The 20044-nt window shown below is 37.7% G+C and overlaps 1 protein-coding gene and 1 pseudogene across 2 annotated transcripts in view; one reads left to right on the top strand and one right to left on the bottom strand.

Annotated features, from left to right (window-relative positions):
- Window positions 1–5770, top strand: part of LOC107096602 — a 23622-nt pseudogene extending 17852 nt beyond the window's left edge.
- LOC107096601 (SH2 domain-containing protein 3C-like) overlaps window positions 1–20044 on the bottom strand; it is a 67311-nt gene that overhangs the window by 28053 nt on the left and 19214 nt on the right. For both annotated transcript variants that reach the window (XM_015393332.1, XM_015393333.1), the window contains 4 exons: window positions 12515–12554; window positions 11334–11462; window positions 8392–8771; window positions 7491–7576 (listed from right to left, as the gene is read on the bottom strand). In XM_015393332.1, the coding sequence (XP_015248818.1) occupies window positions 7491–7576; window positions 8392–8771; window positions 11334–11462; window positions 12515–12554 (635 nt within the window). The remainder of the gene's footprint in view (window positions 1–7490; window positions 7577–8391; window positions 8772–11333; window positions 11463–12514; window positions 12555–20044) is intronic.

Genomic DNA, 20044 nt, shown 5'->3' with positions numbered 1-20044 from the left:
TGGTTTGCCTCTCATGTTTGATCAGCAAGATAACTTCTTCAGAATGGCATCAAGAGGAGTGGCCAAAGTCCTGGACTATGGAACAGTGAATAAAGACATCTTCCTGGAGGGCCTGAAGGAGGTTCTTTATGAACCTTCCTACAGAGAAAAGATGAAGGAGCTGTCCAGTCTTCAGAGAGATCAGCCAATGAAACCTCTGGACCGAGCCATTTTCTGGATCGAGTTTGTTATGAGACATAAAGGAGCAGCCCATCTGAGGACAGAGTCTTACAAGATGTCAAAAACTCAATACTACTCTGTTGATGTTTTGGCTTTCCTGTTTGGGACTGTTCTGCTACTCTTCACTATTTTTCTTTCTGTAGGCAAATGTATCTGGAGGCGAATGTTTCACCAAAGAAAAGCCAAAAAGGAATAACAAATATGTCCTTAGACATCCTTGTCTTTTGTTTGAGAAACCTTATAAAAAATTAAGCCAAGTTTTAATATTAAGCATTAAATCCAACCTTTACTTAATCTGCTTTATTTAGCCATAATCTAATTTTTCCAGTTCTTTAATTGGTTTAGATTGCTTTAATTTATATAAACATGTAAAATATTTTAAATGTCTTAAGTCTTTAATTTGATAATGCCGTATCTATTCAAAAATGAATGTGTTTACAAAAAGAAAGCAACATCAGGATTTTTGATCTAATCTAAATAATCAAACCAGAGGATACTAAATTAAATCACTGGACATTTAGATTCTTTGAACCACAAAAATCGCTTTGTGAAAAACTCATTAAATTCTTTCTTTAAACTAAGCTGATTTTTTTGTCTCAGGTTTACAATTTTGTGTACAGATACCAATGTCAGTCAAATAAAAATACACAGTGAATATGAACTGGACTCCTAGATTCCATTTTTTTAGTTGAGATGACTGTCTCGACTGAACCCCAATCTGTCAGCAAGAAACATGGAGACAGTAAAAAAAATAGTTTTATAAGATCAAAACTTGACAATCTGCATCTTTATGGAATAAGCCAGACTACTGTTGCATGTTTACAACCGGCACAAAATTCAGATACCTGATTTTTAACTTAAACTGTTAAGAGAGAGAATATTTCTCCAATTTTGACATCCCTACATTTTAAAATCACCTAAATATGATTTTTTTTTCTTTAATAGTTCTGCCCCCTCTCATCTCCCTTATCTGTGGCAGGTATACTGTATGTCCCACAGCTCTCTCTAAAGATAAGCCAATCAAATGGCGTAATTGAATCCATGAACCAGATATAAGCTCTGTGTTTGCAGAGCTTCCTCTGTTGCAGGTCCAAAACAAGGTGATCATGTAACACAGGCTACCTCTATGTTTTTTCTTTTAGTCTTGTTTAAAAACACACTTTGATCCATTGCCTTTGAACCTTTATGGGTTGTTCTTGACCTCATCGTTTGAACTATACTTCCTATTGTGACTGGCTATTTTTCTATCTTGACTCTTTTATGTATTTTTATAGCTTTTTCCTTTTTTATATATCCTACAGCAGTTTGGTTGGCCTTGTTGCTGCTTTAGAGTACTTTATAGACAAAGTGGTATGGTAAAAGCAGTCATTAATAAGGGGAAAAGATTTTAATCTTTCTTCAGACATAAAGCTTTTATTTACATTAAACATTTCTTCGGAGTTCATGTAAATACACACACATATGGAAACAATATTAACCAAATGAAGTTTGAAATTACACTTGTTCACCTTTTTTCTTGTACAGTATTTATGTTTATTTGGTACTCTGTGTTTTACATTTGTTTCTTACAAGTAGCAACTTTAAGTGCTAAATTTTAAAATGCAATTTGAAAAGCTAAATACCTCTAGTTTATTCCAGCCTACCCAAAATCTTTAAGTCCTCGTTATATTTTTTATATTTTAGTTTGACAAGATGTTGTTTTTGAAAACTACACTGTTTATCAATTAAATGACATTTAGTTAAAACCTTAGATGTTGAGGTGGGTCAGCTAGACACAGATTATAGTTAAGAAAGAGTAATATTGCTGCAGAACAGATTAATCCTGAGAGAGCCTAAAACTAAGCATAGGCTCAGAGGGGCCCACGCTTTCGCTGTTGCAGCTTCAAAGCTCTGGAATTTTTTTTACATGTCTAAAGGGATACACACCCGTTGAGGTAGTTTAAAGTCTATTTTTCGTAAAAAACTAAAGGTATAAACTCAAATCTGACGTCTAGTGCATTCGAATTGACTATAGGTATGCTGTTCTGACGGTGTATGCTGATCTGACAGAACACCAGCCTTAGCTAATCAGAAAGGCCTCTTCTCTGACCATTTTAAATCTCTTGCAAAACCCACCGTCTCGCATTGGCTTTTAACACATAGCAAGATAGCAGCCTTTATTTTATTTTTATTCATTTATTTATCATCATTTATTCCTTTTAGCTTTTACCCAGTTTTATTGATTTGATTGTCTGAATGTCATTTTTAACCATATTTTAGCTGTTTTGTTTTTATCTTTACTATTTAATGCTTTATTTCTTTTTTTCTTTTCAGTATAGCACGTTGGTCACCCATTTAGCTGTATTTGAAGATTTGATAGCCGAAGCCGTCTTTTAAAGTTCCTTTCAAAACATATTAAGTGGATTTAAGCCTAGGCTCACAAGGCCGCCAAAAAAACACTTAGAGATAAAATAAACAGAGTCATTTGGATGATTATTTTGCTGTAAAACCAGAATATGCTGGAGCTCCAGATAATAAACTGACGATCTTTAGCATTTTCTGCCTAATTAATTCTGTTTTACAGCAAGACCTTTATATTCTGAAACAGGAAAACAGGCCCAGACCATTACATTAGTGTAATGTTTGCGTTTCCTTTTACTAAAATACTGTGTAAGTTTAACATTGGATGTAATAGCCTCTAAACTTCTCTCGTCAGTCCAAAGAATGGCCTTTTGTCAATATGTGTTCTTTTTTTGTTGTTTTTTCCCCCCCAAAACTAAATGAAAAAGTCATACTTTATTATTATCTAGAGATTATAAATATAATGAGGCGAAACACAGTTCCAGACTAGCTTTGAATGTGGTGATGTCCATATTCGCATTCTTGTGAACTGAGAAACGACCAATGTTTTCCTAAATAATATAATTCTGTTTGAAAATCTTCTTTAAGGCACCCTTTTCACGCAAATTCTAAATCTATTAACCAAAAATTGTGTTGACAGATTAACTGATTAGCATAAAAACAATAGTTGCAGCCCTGCTATAGATGATATTGGAGGTCTCAGTAATTTATTCTGGTGTCTTCTTGTTGAAGGAAGTCTTTTGTCGAGAGCTTTAAATCTAACATCTTTGCATTTCCCACTAGGATTTCTTCCAGAGATGACCAAACTGACGCTGCTGACACTAGCAGTGTTGCTCTGCTCATCACCGCCAGTAAATGGAGGAAAGGTGTTGGTGTTCCCAGTGGACGGAAGCCACTGGGTCAACATGAACGTCATTGTTGAAGAGCTTCACGCCAGAGGCCATGAAGTCACAGTCCTGCGTCCTTCAGACACCTGGTACATCAAGCCAAACTCCCCTCACTACAAAGCTATCACTATAAATTCCCCAGCTGGATTCGACAAGCAGAACTTTGGGACTTATGTCATGAACACAATAAAAATGAGACGTTACGGCTCTTCACTGTGGTCTCGCCTTTCCCTGGAGTATGACCTATTGCAAACCTTTTATCAAATGGGTAAGCAGGTGCTTCAAATGGTGGAAAATATATTTGAAGATAAAGAAATGATGCAGAGTCTCCGTGATGCCAAATATGATCTGGTTCTTACTGATCCTACAATAGGTGGAGGTGTGCTTTTAGGTCACAGATTGGGTCTTCCGCTTGTCTTTAATGTCAGATGGACGATTCAGGGTGAGGCGCATCAAGCTATTGCACCTTCCCCTCTCTCCTATATCCCCATACCAGGAACAGAGCTGACTGATAGAATGACGTTTATGCAAAGGATTGAAAATATTCTCTACTACATCTTTACGTGTTTCCAAATTTGGTACGTTGACGATCCACTCTATCCCCCCTTTGTCCATCGTTACTTTGGCAAAGACGTTCATTACATGGAGCTGTTTCAAGCAGCTGACGTCTGGCTGATGAGAAACGACTTCACCTTCGAGTTTCCACGACCAACAATGCCAAACATTGTCTATATGTCAGGGTTCCAGTGCAAACCCTCCAAACCTCTCCCTACAGAACTGGAGGATTTTGTTCAGAGTTCAGGAGAACATGGTGTCATAGTGATGACATTGGGGACATTGGTGGAACATCTTCCTGAAGACCTCACTGAGGACATTGCTGCAGCTTTTGCAGAACTTCCACAGAAGGTGATCTGGAGGCACAAAGGAAAGAAACCATCCACACTCGGAAACAATACCTTACTCTTGGACTGGTTACCCCAAAATGATCTCCTGGGTCACCCCAAAACTAAAGTGTTTGTGGCTCATGGGGGCACTAATGGAATGCAAGAGGCAATCTATCACAGAGTCCCTCTGGTTGGTTTGCCTCTCATGTTTGATCAGCAAGATAACTTCTTCAGAATGGCATCAAGAGGAGTGGCCAAAGTCCTTGACATTGCAACTGTGAATAAAGACATCTTCTTGGATGCCCTGAAGGAGGTTCTGTATAAACCTTCCTACAGAGAAAAGATGAAGGAGCTGTCCAGTCTTCACAGAGATCAGCCGATGAAACCTCTGGACCGAGCCATTTTCTGGATCGAGTTTGTTATGAGGCATAAAGGAGCAGCCCATCTGAGGACAGAGTCTTACAAGATGTCCATGATCCAGTATTTCTCTATTGATGTTCTGGCATTTCTACTTACCATTGCTTTGATACTCCTTACTGTTCTTATTTATCTCGTCAAGTTTCTCTGGAGGAGTCTTCTTTATAGAAGAAAAGCTAAAGAGGAATGATGAACATGCTTCCAGGCTGAAGCAAATATATTTGATCATTTCAAACACTGCGGCTTGTATACGGTGATTTCAAATGAAGGACAGTATTTCACAGAAGCAAAGACAAAGAAGAATGAAAATGAATGAATTAATGAAAAGGTGCAAATTAGTGTTTAGATTATACAACTTTCCTCATTTAAATATTTTGTTTTTAAATCATGCATTCAGAACAATCAGAAACAAAATTTACTAATATTATTAAATATAAATTAGATATGCTATTTTGTGAAATGTTGTGAAATGTACTCAGCAGCATAAACAGTAGTAGCAGATTTATTGTTTAGAGTTTGTTAAACATTAATAGAATCTGAAGGAGGAATATATGAAGGACAAATAGTATTGAGAAAAGTGATCATACTTTTTTTGCAAACATAATTCCCTTATTCGTTGTAATTTGTAAGTTTTTATTATTTCAATTTTTTATTTTCCTAAGGAACAATTGAGTTAAGATATGTTTTTGATACGGGAACATGTATTTCTAGGTAAAATAAGGCATTTAGACAGGAGTAATTAGAGTTTTTGTTGTATAAGAACCTAAAAAAATTTGTTGTAATAACAAGTAAGTGGTTCTATAGAGGATAAGCTCTTTATGGTTTGTTTCAGTGATATTTTAGCAACGTGTTTAAAGAAAATGTAAATGTTTTTTTGAAACAACTGAGCTTTATTCTATAGAAACTGCCTTAGAAAAGGGAGCCTGATGTTTTTCTTGTTCCTATAAAAAGCAAAATGTCTCTGTATATGTATGAATCACTGAAGGATAAGTCTAATTTAATAAAATTCACCAAAAATTACATTTCATCCTAACATTTGTCATTAAAGCTGATGTTTTATTTTTAATTATTAAACCCGTTTGGAGGCAAACCCTCCAATGACATAACACTGTAACAAAACTATAAGTATTTGGATTTAAGGACGAATGAACTGATCAATATCCAGAGAAGAGGTGGATTGTTAGAGCTGGATCTAGAACTGGAATCTTAATTAAAATTCTTAATTACTGACACATACTGACAACAGAGCAAACAGCAGCTTAGTTTGGCATTAATCAAGCTATTTTTACATTAACTGCATTTTATTCTGTCACAACCAAATCTGTTTTGAAATACTTGCAAAACACAGAAAAAAAAAAGTTTTCAGCAAAACTTCAAACTAACGACTTAAAACCATGCTTAGGGCAAGAGTGTTAATTAATATTACTGTAGCAAAATTAATAAAGCAAGAGTGCTGAAGGACTGTTGAGGGGAGCTACTGTGCTGAAAATGTTTGGCTCTAATCAAAAGGCAGAAAAATGTGGCACAAATCTGTTCTTTTCTTGTTAAAGAATTGATCAGGTCATAATTTTTAAAACAGATATAAGCCCTCAGATTTTCCCCATATAAATCATTCAAAGTAACATTTGGTCTCACCAGTACACGGTCCTAAATGTAATTCTTCCTGAACTTGCAAACTGATGTCATTTTCCATCGACATCTGTCCCAATTCTGTGCCGGTAGAAGGTGATAGCAGCTAGCAAGATGGAAATCAGCTTTGACAATACCGCAACATCCAACACCTCATTAATATATGAAGCAAAATCTTTATCCGAGCCAAATTAAAAGGATCCTACAGGAGCTGTTTGAATGAGGACAAATAATGAATACTGATTTAGGCAAAATTTTTTAATTTAATCTGAACAACCAAGTAAAACAGCCTTCAAAACTTTTTAATTGATTATGATGTGGTAAGAAAGAGAAGCAGCGAGGTGTTTTCCTACCAGCTGGTCACTGCTGAACCTTTTGTTCCTCACAAGTCTTCCTACTGTTATGGACTTTAAGCACTGCTGCCCGGGGTCTTTCTGCATGGAGTTTGCATGTTCTCCATGAGCATGCGTGGGTTCTCTCCGGGTACTCCGGCTTCCTCCCACAGTCCAAAACCATGACTGTTAGGTTAATTGGCTTCTCTAAATTCTCCTTAGGTGTGTGTGAATGGTTTTATGTTTTGTTTGTCTCTGTGTTGCCCTGCGATGGACTGGTGACCTGTCTAGGGTGTCAGGTAATGGATGGAGGCCATGTGACTGGAGATACAATGAGGAATCTAGGAAATAATGGAGCCAAGCAGGTGAGCATTTCCCCAGAGGAGGTGTGAAAATAGAGAAAAAGTACAAGATCAAATGTGATAAAGTACAAAAAAATTGATAGCAGAAAAAGTAAGAGATAATGGATGATGTTTGATGTTTATAAAAGCAAGACCTAAATGCCTGGAGGCTGCCAAGTTGTCGTATGTAAGGATAAGTACAGCCAGCAGATGGCGACAGCAAACAATGTTTATGTCTGCTAATTGTGTCAGGATCAACACTGTTTTCATTCAAAAACATGACTTGGCAAATCTTTAAAGATTTAGTCTTTTATTTTAAATAAGATTATGTAGATTTTTTAGGAAGGACAAAAGACCAATAGATCAAATAGGCCCATTAAATAACCTTTGACATGTTGTACATCAGAGATAACAAGCAGACTAAAGGGAAGAATAACTCACTGTGTGAAGAAACTCCTGCAGGACTCAGGGTCGAACTGTCGTGTTTCCCATCAGTTCCTGTAGTTTTGTGTTGGAGGGAGGAAGGACTGTAAGGAGAATAAATCACAGAAACAAACAAATTAAAATAAGCAGCATTAATGGTCCCATTTTATGACATCATTAGGGGAAATTTGTCCTGAGTGGTCTGTAGCTACAGGGAGGGAAGGCATCTGCTGTGGATTGCAGTACAGAGATTTTTGTGTGGATCATATCCAGTTCTTAGATACCCCTGCTTTTTTACTAACATTGTTCTCTACGTCTCACAATCAAACCTGCAGCAAATAAGGAAGCACAACCTTCTACAGGAGCCACTGATCATTCTCTATACTCATAATATTTAGTTCTTTCTTCTCTCATCCGTCACTCTATAGTTTAGCTCATTAACATAACAGGAAAGATGCAAACTTCAGCAAACAATCAGGTCTACAGTAAAGATTACCTTGGCTAATAGACAGAAATTAGACAGAAATCCAGAAAAGCGACATTTTCTTCTGATTCTACTTCTGATTTAATCACAATGAATAGTCAGCTATTCTGCTCTTAAACAAAATAATCATGCTGCATGGCTAGAACCTCATTTTCTTTTTATTAAGAATAAAAGTTGCACATAGACACACATATTTCTTTTTGTATCCTTCATTCTATTTTATCTAAAGTTTTTGTATAACACTTTCAAATGTCTGAAACTAGGCCATTAGTGCTTAAAAGTCGGGTTCCTTATTTGATCTTTTGATCTCAAATAAATCTGATTCTGATTATTTAGTTTTTGGAGGCACAGCAAGGTTTGGTAAATTAATTTAGGAAAAGAACACAAACTCATAGAGGATAATGAAATAATGCAGAAACAAGAGTGAAGCTCCACCTGCTTGGACAGACCAGCTTGTCCCTCATCCTGTCCTCCTTTAGCTCCCTTTGGTTGGATGGTCCTCTAAAGGCAGTCTCCAGGAAACTGAGCGGTAGCCTTCTGTTCACCGGCTGGTTAATCTGAGCTCTGCTGCGCAGCGTCAGAGCCGCCCGGCTGCCCACATAGTAGTGAACCAGATCTGGGATGGAGTCAAAGGCCTCTCCTTCCAGGCTGTACTTGGTCCTGCTGTTAGCCTCAGCGGCCTGAATCACCGTCTTCCTGATGGGTAAGTGAATGGTTTCCTGCTCCCAGCGGCAGGTGAGAACGAAGCCGCCCTTTATGGACTTTGAGTCTCTGAGGAGGAAATCTCCTCCGTTCACCAGCAAACTTTCTGACACCTGCAAAGATTCAAGCCATCCAAAGCAACAAAAACAAATAAATATATATCAGTTTCTAGTGTTTTATTGGTCTTATAAGAGTAAAAACAAAATTCAACTCTTGTTAAAAGGCTTTGCTTTGGTCCTAAATAAACTTTCCTCAAATAAAAAATATAAAATATGACAGATTTAATGTCTCCAAAAAAAGTACAAGTTACTGTACACAAAAAAAACTGTTTTCTTAAAAAGAATATAAAATGTACCCCATTTCCTCATTATATTCTTGTTCCTAAGAACCAGCATTGTTTATTTCTAAATCAAAATATGACTCAATTTATCTGGTATAAATAAGGAGAATAAGAATTCATAATATTTATCAGTATTTTATTACTAGAGTGGGCATGCAATAAGCTTAGGTGTGGGAAGGACTCCCTCTTGTGGTCAAATTGCTGCATTGCGCTGCTGGTAAAACACTCTAAATGCAGGTTCAAACCCATAATTTTCTTTTAACATTCCAGATTTGTGTGGTTTATTGTATTAAAACTAGGAGACTTTTGTGGCATAAATTAATTATAAACCATCTAGAAGCTGTTAACCTAATTTAAAACATTTGCTATCAAAAAACAACTAATACAATCCCTCAAATTAAAATCTAATAATGCAGCACAGGATTTGTATTTCTTACTGCGGTCACTAATAAACACTGCAGAGACTTTACCTAGTAATCTCTAAGTGAGAGCGGATAAGTTTATGCATTAAAGCAAACCAACCAGGCTGCAGAGGCTAAGTTTGATGTTTACTGTTATAGACATTAAACATTTAAACTTTGGTTTCTGCAGGAAGGCCACTTTGGGCACGGGTCTAACTGGCATTGATTCAGTAGTGATCTGATTGATTTTACTGAGCTATAATTGACAGCCAGATGCATTATTTACAGTTGGCAAAGACTGTTTCCTTTAGAAGAGGTTTGCAGTTTCATTTAAATGTTTTTTTTTTAAGCTGGATTGTTTGAAAATCAATATCATTTAGTTGCAAACAAGTAGGTGGTCATGTTTTAATTTCATAACTTCCCACAGCCCTCAATGAGTCATGCAATGGTTTATGGTTTGTACAGTCTGTCTGACTGCTAACCAATATAGAGTTGTGTGAAAGGAAGTAAACCTTGTTTCATTTGCAAGATGTATGGGCAATATAAGGGGACAAAAAAACAACAGCTCTGTAGGTCTCAAGGTGAAATATTTATAACTGATAACAGTCATGCATGGTTGTAGAAAAATAATCTTTAAGCTAAAAAGAATATCCTTGAAAGACCATAAAACAATAGTGATGTTTCACCAAAATGCACAGAGGCTTGTTTGGAGAAAACGTATGAGCATGTACGCACATCTACTAACTGTAAAACACGGTGGTGGAGGAGTGGGGATTCAAACCTTTTCCTCCAGATGCAGGAGCGGGCTCTTTGTTGTCTGAGTGATCGTGAACTCATGTTCAAAAAGTATTTTAGTCTGTGTCACAGTTTAAGCTTGGCTCAAAGTGGCTCATCAATAGGAAAATACTGTAATCTCATATAAAGTCCAAATCTGAAACTTTTTAATAGTGTTACCCCGATCCAGCACTAAAATGGTGGTATCAGTAAGTACCAACAAATAGGACACCGATACCATTGTGAGAGCCAAAAGTTTATCCAACTTTTGTCACCCATTCCAGGTAGGCAATAAAAAGTTAACTTTGTATTATCTTTTTCCTGCTTCACAAAGNTTGTCACCCATTCCAGGTAGGCAATAAAAAGTTAACTTTGTATTATCTTTTTCCTGCTTCACAAAGGTAGGCTGCAGCTGGACAAAGCCATATTGGCTATTATTTAACATAGTATGCAGTTCTTCATATATATACGCATATAACACATCAATTTCAAACAGATGGTATCGGTGTCGGGGTCCAAAAATGGCATCTACACAACACTACTTTTTAAAACGGGTGGGCAACTCCAGTCCTGGAGGGTCTGTATCCTGCAACTTTTAGATATGTCCTTGACTTAACACACCTGAATCAAGTAAATAGATAATTAAAAGGACTCGGGAGAAATTGATTGCATACTGGGGAGGTAATTAAACCATTTGATTCAGGTGTGTTGGACCAAGGATGAATCTAAATGTTGCAGGAAACTGGCCCTCAAGGACTAGAGTTGCCCACCCATGTTTAAGCATAAAAATCTGAGATAGGACATTTACAAAAGCTGAGCTGTGGAAAATTTCCCCACAACAATGTGAGAAGGACAAAAACATCTGAGAATCACGTTGATGAAGGTGGTTCTACAAGCTGCTCCATTTTGAAGGCTTCAAACTCATTTTGTCTATAATTTAGTTTAGTTCTTGAAAAGTTTTATTGTCTGTTTACACTTGAGTCCTCTAGTTGATTAGTATCACAATATCTTCTGTTATGAGGTTTTACTCATTTTCATGACATATTTCTAGTATATAGAAACGCATGCTGACCTTTATTATTAATCTGAAGCTAATATTACTGTTTTTCAGTAGCTCAAGATAAAAGTTAACTGAATATCTTTATGCAGCTAGAACAAACCTCCCAGGGTATCGGCCCATGGTACCAGGCATGGCTCTTCAGGTTGGAGTGACTCAGCCTAAGCTCCTCCTCCAGCTGCTTCTTCATTTTTTCCGACGGTGGCTCCAACGAGAACATCTCCTTGGAGAACTTAAAGGCATCACAGGCAGAGAATTAGACAGAAATCCAGAATTTCAAACCAAAAATAAAAGAAAAACAAGAAGCTTAGTTGTTAGTTTGCTGCATGTTGTCTGCAGATAAAGTGGAGCCTTCCCTGCTTGATTTTTTTAAAATATATTACAGGACAAACAGTTAGGAAGGGAGAGGGAGGTAGGACAGACATCTCCGACATTCCCACACTGGCATCACAGCAGCGGCACTAAAGGCCCGAAGCGAGACCCCAGAACGCTGGAGTGCTGGCCTCGTCACCCCGGCAACGTCATTGTGAGATGGGGACATCACTCAGCAGCCTTTGTTTATTGTGTTTTTATACAAAACCAAAACAAGCAAAAGAAGCTACTGTATGTTAGGATTTAATGCTGAGGATGAGCTGGGAATGGTTCAGCCTGACACTTCCCACCCCCTCAGCCTGATGGTTCCTCCCTCTAAACAGAGAACCAGAAAGTTGGGAAACCTGCCAGGACTATTTCAAAACAGAGCAAGAGGACGTGTGTATGTCAGCGTGTGTTGGTACACATTTATGTCGTCTATTTGGGTCCTCTGTAGAATGATGGAGCTTATAGGGACCACAGTCTGGTCCTACTGCAGCACCCCACCCCATGTCTTGGATTACTTGTTAGATATAGATTTATGATTTAAGGGCTGAACATTTATGTAGTTACTTCACTGAATGGAAGTCAGAAAAAGGTCCTAAGGACTAAGGTATAAAGATTAAAGGTTAATGTCAATGCAAGTAAAGTCACTAAAAATATATTAAAACACATTTTATCATTTTATGGTTTTGTTAATCATCCAGATAAAAGGAAATTCTCCCGAATCTCTACGCTTGACTGTTTGATTTGTTATTTCTGTCTTTGTAGCACCAGATCAGGTCTTCCCTAACCATACAGTTTTACAGAAAAAGATTGTGTGGCAGAAAACAGGAAGTTAGGCAAGCAGACGCTGTTTAAAAAAAGCAACAAGGGAGAAAGTCATGGTTTGGATGAAAGAGGAAGATATGTATAAATGTTGAAGAGGCTCACTTTCACATATTCTCCACCACAGTTCGTCACTTTTGTGAACCTGTAAAACAAAAAAAAGAAAACAATTATTTCCCTATATTTTTATATCATTGATATACATTTAAAAAGAATGTACTCTGAAAGTTGTGCAGAAGGGATGAAGGTCCAAACTGGACATAATTTGGGTTTAAATCGAGGCCAGTGATGGGTACCTTTACACCTTATGAATACCCTTGGTCAGCATTCTATGCAGACACACACTCACACCAAAGGACAATTTAGACAAGCCAATTAAGCTAACAGTATTTTTTTCTTGGGGGTTGTTGGAGGATGCCGGAGTACCCAGAGAGAACCCATGCATGCATGGGGAGAACATGCAAAATCCAAGTAGAAAGAGCCCAGGCCAGGAATCTAACCCGAAACCTTCTTGCTGCAAGGTAGCATTGCTAAACTCTGTTCCAGACTGCAGCCAGATGCAACAATTCCTGTGACATATTTTCAGAAAAAGGTAAGATCAGGGGCGGTTCTAATAATTTGGGGGCCCTGAGCACAATTAATCTGTCGTTCCCCAATCTGAAAAATTAACAATACAGCATCTGTCTGTTTCTCTTTATTTCCAAAACAACATTTCAATATTATTGTTGTGTAAAAAGCTGCAACAAGGAAGAGAACAAGCTTTGCACCAACAATAGTTAATATATTTCCACACAAGATAACTTCATTTTACCAATCATGGAGGAAAATCAACCAAGACAACTTATTTCAAGAGGGGTTCAACAAGGAGGAAATAAATAAAGTACAATGCATAAAATGTACTATGTATCTAAGACTCATTCAATAAACACTCTTTAGAATTATCTGGAGACTTAATGAAATATACATAAATAACCCTCCTATATCTGCATTTTATGTTGTGCATTCCTATGAACAGAAAACTGAGATTTTGCTGAAATTTCTGGACATCTCAAAGAGAATATGACAAATAACTTTTTTTGATAACATTTATTTTTATTTAAAATGTGACATTGTCATGATTTGCTTCTATAATCAGCTAACAACTTCAATAATTGTAATATAATTATATAGCTAATAAATATGGAATGGGCATAATTAGTTACAGGATATAATTCTATAATTACTATAGAAGTAGCTTTTTTCTCTCTAATTTCTGTAGAATAAAATAACCAATAGAAGGATCTGTCTACAAATATAACCCATGTTTCTATTCTGTATTTATATAACTTTAAGTTGAGCACCAGCACACTATTAGTTTCTCACTTTAAGCACTGCCCTCGGTTAGATATCAATCAACTCTGTGAGGGTGTTTTTATTACTTATTGTTCCCTTGATGTTTTATCTGACTGTCGGATGATCCTCAAACACCCTAATATCTTCTCATACCTGTTGGAGTCGTGTCAAATTCTCAAAAACTGAATCCTTTACATATTCAACCCTGGTCTGGATCATATTTTATCCTTCCTTCTGTGGGGATAACAGTATCTATTGTCACATATTGTATGGAAATTAAAATAAAACTGAAAAAAACGTTGCAAAATTCACCACATTGACTGATTTTATTTCCTGTTTTATGCTGAGTATACCGCAGTTTTTCTGTCTTATTTTGTCGGCAGACATCTACACTCTCACCTCTTTTTCAGAAGCTACCTAATAAAAACAAACAGGAAGTTCACAGAAATGTTATTTAGGTAGCATCAGATATATATAAGTATATGTAAACAAAAAAACTGTTATACTTTTTCATGTACCTCTCATGGTACCTTACCAAATGACGCTTTGCAAAATCTAGTACTGTATCTTTTGTTTTGTTTTTACAGTAAATATTTTTAATTTGTCCTATCTGCTGCTCCCATGTTTAGGGTTTGCCACAACAAGTCATTACAAAGAGCTCAAAGATTATCTCAAAGTTTTAACTCCTGACAAGAGATGTCCTGATCTGATGCTGATATCAGAAATCCGTCCGATATTAGCAAAAAAAAAACGAATTCTGAAAACATATCAGCCTGCGTCTAAAAGGTTATTTGTTAACACGCTGATAGGAACATTCTGCTTCTTACTCGTTGGTTAATGATAAAAAGTTTAGTTTTTATCATATATATTGTTTATCTATTGTTCTTTTTGAGAATTATCACTTGATCAAGATGTTTCTATATAAGAGTTTTTTATTACAACTCCCACCAATGTTGTTTTCGTCAACGATGAAGATGATGAAATCATGTCGTTGACGCTCTTTTTTTCATAACAATAACGAAAATTGACGAGCTAAACATGGATCTTTGATGAGTAAAACATCACTAGCATAGGTTTGAGTTTTAGTCCCACATAGCAGTCAGACATATAAACTGCATCATCGTGCTGTAATCAGCTAAGCAAATAATCCTTGCTGCTGCGTCTTCATTGATCTGCCGCCCACCTGCCGTACAGCGCTACACGTTCTGCAGAAGCACAGATAGATCATGGCAGCAGCGACAGGGTCTGAGAAAATCATGGTCCCGTACTGCACGCTCAACTCTGAAAAACTGCTCTGATCTTCCATCTGTTCTTGTGCAGAAATGCGTCTTTGTGCGCCTAGCTCCGAGTCTGTGCTTCATGCTGCACTCTGATGGTTCTCTCTCAGCACTATGGCTCTTCTATCACTACTTAATAAACTATGTGGCTGATCATCCTCTGCCATGCGTAAAAAAATCACTTTGTCTAACTATCAAGATTTTATTTTATCTAGCTCAAAAGAGGTAATAATAAACATGCTTTAAGGAATCCCTAAATTACATCCAAATAAGTATTTGATTGCATATTGTTTATTTTGGGATAAAGAGCCAGATGGGAAGGTACATTGATCAATAAATATTTCTCTCATTGTTCTCAATTCTATTTATTTAAATATGATGTAAATGTTTCCTTTGATAGTTCAACATTTTATTTAACATATTAATTCAATTTAGGTCTGGATTGCCATTGCAGTACAAGGAAATTATATAGTTTCTCTCTGTATTTTTTTTATATCAAAACCCTATTAATTTAAATCTATTTTGACCCCTGAGCAGTGTCACTAAGGGGCAGATTCGAAGAAATAAAGCCAAAATTGCCAAAGTAGAAAGAGGAATGTTTTGTTCTTTGCTTTTTTAGAGCAATGAAGATTTTATGGATCTGTGTGTAATACATAATTCATGGCAGATCAGGAAGTGTTTGTCTAAAACCATTCCTTTATTCTACATTTTGTTAGCTTGTCTGTCTGCTATATTAACCAATATGATGTGTTGAACTAGATCTGCTCATTTAACAACTTTTGAGAGACACTTTATTTTAAAGCAGGCCGTTAATTCATAAAAAAAGTTAATTTTAATTCTGTAAATCAAAGTTTTCTGCCAACAGCAATGATGAACTATAGAGCAGCATTCTATACCAAGCTATTGTAGTATCTAGGCTAGAGCTGTCAGTCTGATAGAGAATGTGGTTGTTATTCGACATTGTAAAGATTAACTTAACATAAAACTGACTAAAACTAGACTAAAACCTTTTTAAGTTTTAGTCGACTAAAACCGACTAAAGCTAAATCTAAGATGGCTGTCAAAATCAACCTCCCACGATGATAAGGAATGTCTTCTTGTAGGGTGGGGCGGTCTCGCCTGCACCTACCTCCATCCAGTTTGTAAGACGCAGGTTATGAAGCATATGGGTGTTTAAAATAGCTGGATACAGAGAGCAGTTGGACAGTTATGGCTGCTATTCACAGGAGGGTACAAAAAAAGTTTACAAAGAAGATGCATAGTATCTGTCCACTGACATGATCATGTCTTCACCTTTGCTGGTACCAGTGTCCTACCTGCGTGTGCTTTGGGATGGAAATCTGCTGTTGCGTTCAGCAAAGTTCCACCTGGAAAACTTCCAGAACTTTTCCTCTGGAATAAAATGTAATTTATTCCTCAATTAATTAGACATTTTCTATGTAACAGAAAAATTATCTGTGACCAAGAGAAACGAACATTAGCAAAGATTGTTGGGCAAGATCGTTTTACCAGGAAATTTTAAAACCAGCAGCGACGCTTCACAATAGTCTCATTGTGGGAGATTATACAGATGTGGTTTAACCAGAAGTGGCTGATTTCCTCAGCTCTATGGTAACAACAGCAACAAGCTTACTCTCATACTGTAGCAACGCAGCAACATTTCAGTTAGATAATGAGTATCATGTTAAATTGTCGCTGTAGGGACATCTTCCTCTGCTAACACTTTAGAAAAATAGAAACACACAAAGGCCCCGTCCACACGAAGCCAAACCCTAGCCTAAACGCACAGATTTTTCACCAAACCAGCCTCTCATCCACACAAAGCCGGCGTTTCGGGGGTCTATAAACGATCTTTTTTTTATTAAGCCTTCAGAGTGGGAAGATTTTGAAACACCGTTTTCGCGTTTCCATCTTTAAGCTCTAACTGCATTTTTTTTTTACACGCATGCGTCATGCCGTCGCCTCTAAACACGCATGCGCGACACAGTATCACAACAACAATGGCGCCGTACTGTGTTGAATGGTTGCTGCTCATGCTACTCACCCTGCTGTCGGGCTTACAACAGAATCTTCTTCTTCTGGAATATCTCCAGGAAGAACAGAGCAATATCGACGACATAGTTCAGCACCTGAATTTGACTGAACCACGAAAATGGACCCGCAGGGCAACCATGTATAAATATTAGTGAGCAAGCCCAACATTTCGTCGCCTATTTTTGCTCCGGCACCACAGCGCCACTTACAGGCCTGGCATACATTTTGCAGCGTTTTCATGCATTCGTGTGGACGATCACATTTATTTTACGTCTCCGTCTTTACGACAAACGTTCTGGAAAATATTAGCGTTTCGTGTTCGTTTTGACTTCGTGTGGACAGGGCCAAAGACACAGTAACTCTTCAATGGCAAAAGCTGTCAAGAAAACCATAAAGTGGAAAACACAAAGATATCTGATCATCAGACTAAGTTTATCTATATATTAGCCTTAGCAAGTTTATTTTTTCTCATGTACTGGTTGTTAATTGAAGGGTATCTATCAGACATGCTTTCCTGTCTGTCTTCTTGCACAACCTTCTCCCAGCAGCAGTGAGTTCATTTGACACCACCCAGCAACAACTTGCAACACAACAAACTTCTCCAAGGACGACAGAGAATAACTCTGCTTCCAAAGTCAACTCATGCATCTACAAATTGTCTGCAGATAGAGAATACTTCTTCCTCTCCGCTCTATCTATTTGTTACATCCGCTGGCTCATTACCAGGTCCGACAGGAGTCACAACACTGTGCTCAGAACTAAGAGGGGCTTATAAAAAAGACAGAGAAACACCCAAAGCGCAACGTCTTCATCCTGACAGCGGTGATGTGTTCAGTCAGTGAAACAATGCAAGTTGGCAGAGAGGAACTTCTCGTCTTTGTGTTACTCTGTTCTTCCTCAGCTCGCTGCATACTTCAGTGAGACTAGGGAGGCGACCTTTTGTTCCCAAACACAAACTCTGAGAGCAGACGGCACAGATGTGAGATCAGCATGAGAAACTCCACAGAGCCAATGTCATCAGAAGTCTAGATTCCCAGCTTGTGTTGCTCCAGCTTGTCAGGGTTAAGGTTATGGAGATAGCAACATGAAGTGACAAAACCCTCAACGTAAATCAGACATCTATTGAGGACAAGATTGATGTACAGAGAATAACTGAATCTTTCAAAAGAAGATTCCTCAGTTGTATTTTCAACACCAAACCTTAAAGTCGTAGGGAAATCATATTTAAATGTCAAATCATTCTGGCTTAAACATGTCTATAAATGAACTCTTTATCAGAGGATAATGTGCCAAAATTTAGAAAAGGTTTATTTTTTTTTAAATCCTGTCTTAAAATCTGTGGTGGGGTTTTTCGTTGTCTTATGCAGGCCAGTTAGTTATACATCAGCTTGTAGACCTAAATTCGGCCAATCATATATCAACAGTCATCTGTCAATCAAATTTTTTCGGTCATAGCATCTTTATTCATATGTCAAAGCTAATATACGTACGATTGAAATATGAAATAAGAATAATTTACTTTCCCATTGAGTTCCGTCCCAGTGTTCACGGGGATCTTCAGCAGGCATAGAGCCAACAGAACAGGGCTCAAACATGGACGGCTGTAAGCCTTCTACAACAAACCAAGCTTCTGCCGTATGTATGACAGAGGAGACTCACCCACGACCTCCGACACTAAACTCTCCTCCTCTTGCATGTTTCCTCTGTCCATAGTGTTCCTTGACTGTGTCGTTTCTAAGTCACCAATTTAGTGCTACTTGGTCCCAATGGAATTTCCCAGTGAGAACCTACTAGCACTAAGTTGCTAACTGGTTATCAAGATGCTCCCAAGAAAATGGCCACAATCAAACTTGCTTGCGAACCTTCTGCCACAACAACCCCGCCCCCTTGATAAACAACCAATCAAATTCATTTTATTCACCCGTGTAAAGTCGTGCACCACTCTGGAGAATTCGGAAATGCGATGGTTGGAACAGCCAATTTCCTGTGACTTTAAGGCTTTAAAAATGTACAATGGGCTAACATATAATCATTAATTCCCCTTGCAGATCTGGACTTAAATCGATCTTTTCATTTGATCAATACATTATTTCAGATTGAAAGAAATAAAGGCCCTGCCAGAGTACAGAGTTTTTGATACAACATCATCAGGATTAGCATTGTCTGGCTGGGCTGGTTGTGTTGTTCTTCTCTAGAAATCATCATGAGACCGCTGGCTGCTTCACCTATATCTGTGTGATTGCACACGTGTACCTTATCATCTCATCATTTGTGCAGTATAAGAGGAGCGGTTCACCTGTCGCTAAGGCCCGGAGATTAAACCCAAAATGAACCAATTGTTCCTGGTTTACCCAAATCTCTGTGTTCCTGAGTTGACCCTATTGGCCCTTCTGTGTGTCACCCAAGGTACTTCAAAAAATTGGTTGATTCTGTCTCCAATCTAGAGGCTACGATCACTACCTCCTGGTTCTCGCTCTATTGCTGATTTACAGCATCAGGACTTCTCTGTTAAACCAGATAACCAGTCCAGCTCTCGAGTGTTGTTTTGGTCTCATCGTCCATGACTGTGAACAGCTCCTCCTTATTCCTCCTCGCTGGTGAATCTTTAAAGCGGCCTGCTCTAACAGCCCCTCCTGGCCTGAATCTACAAATCTATCTCTGGCACGTACTTGCTCACAACCCATAATCTCTGATCTGCTCACCTGTCCATGATGACTAACTTCATAAAAACAGTAAGCCCAGAAAAATCTCCATCTGTCCAGTATACCAACAACATCCTCACAGTATTTCTCCATAGAGAACTTCTGATCAATCCCCTTGATCCATCTTTGTCGGATCACCTGTACTTTCATATTATCCTCTGTTTAATGAAAATAATTTATCAACTGAGAGTCCCTCTTACCTGTAGATCAGAAAGTTAGAAAAACGATTAGGGTGATGGCAAGGAGGCCAGAGATGGCAAAAGTACTCACTTTCCGTACTGTAGTAAAAG

This window comes from Cyprinodon variegatus, unplaced genomic scaffold (genome assembly GCF_000732505.1).
Source record: "Cyprinodon variegatus isolate N-32 unplaced genomic scaffold, C_variegatus-1.0 Scaffold636, whole genome shotgun sequence".
NCBI classification, from domain to species: Eukaryota; Metazoa; Chordata; class Actinopteri; order Cyprinodontiformes; family Cyprinodontidae; genus Cyprinodon; species Cyprinodon variegatus.
The sequence above is the reverse complement of the archived record's forward strand: the minus strand, read 5'-3'. Positions and strand labels throughout refer to the sequence as shown.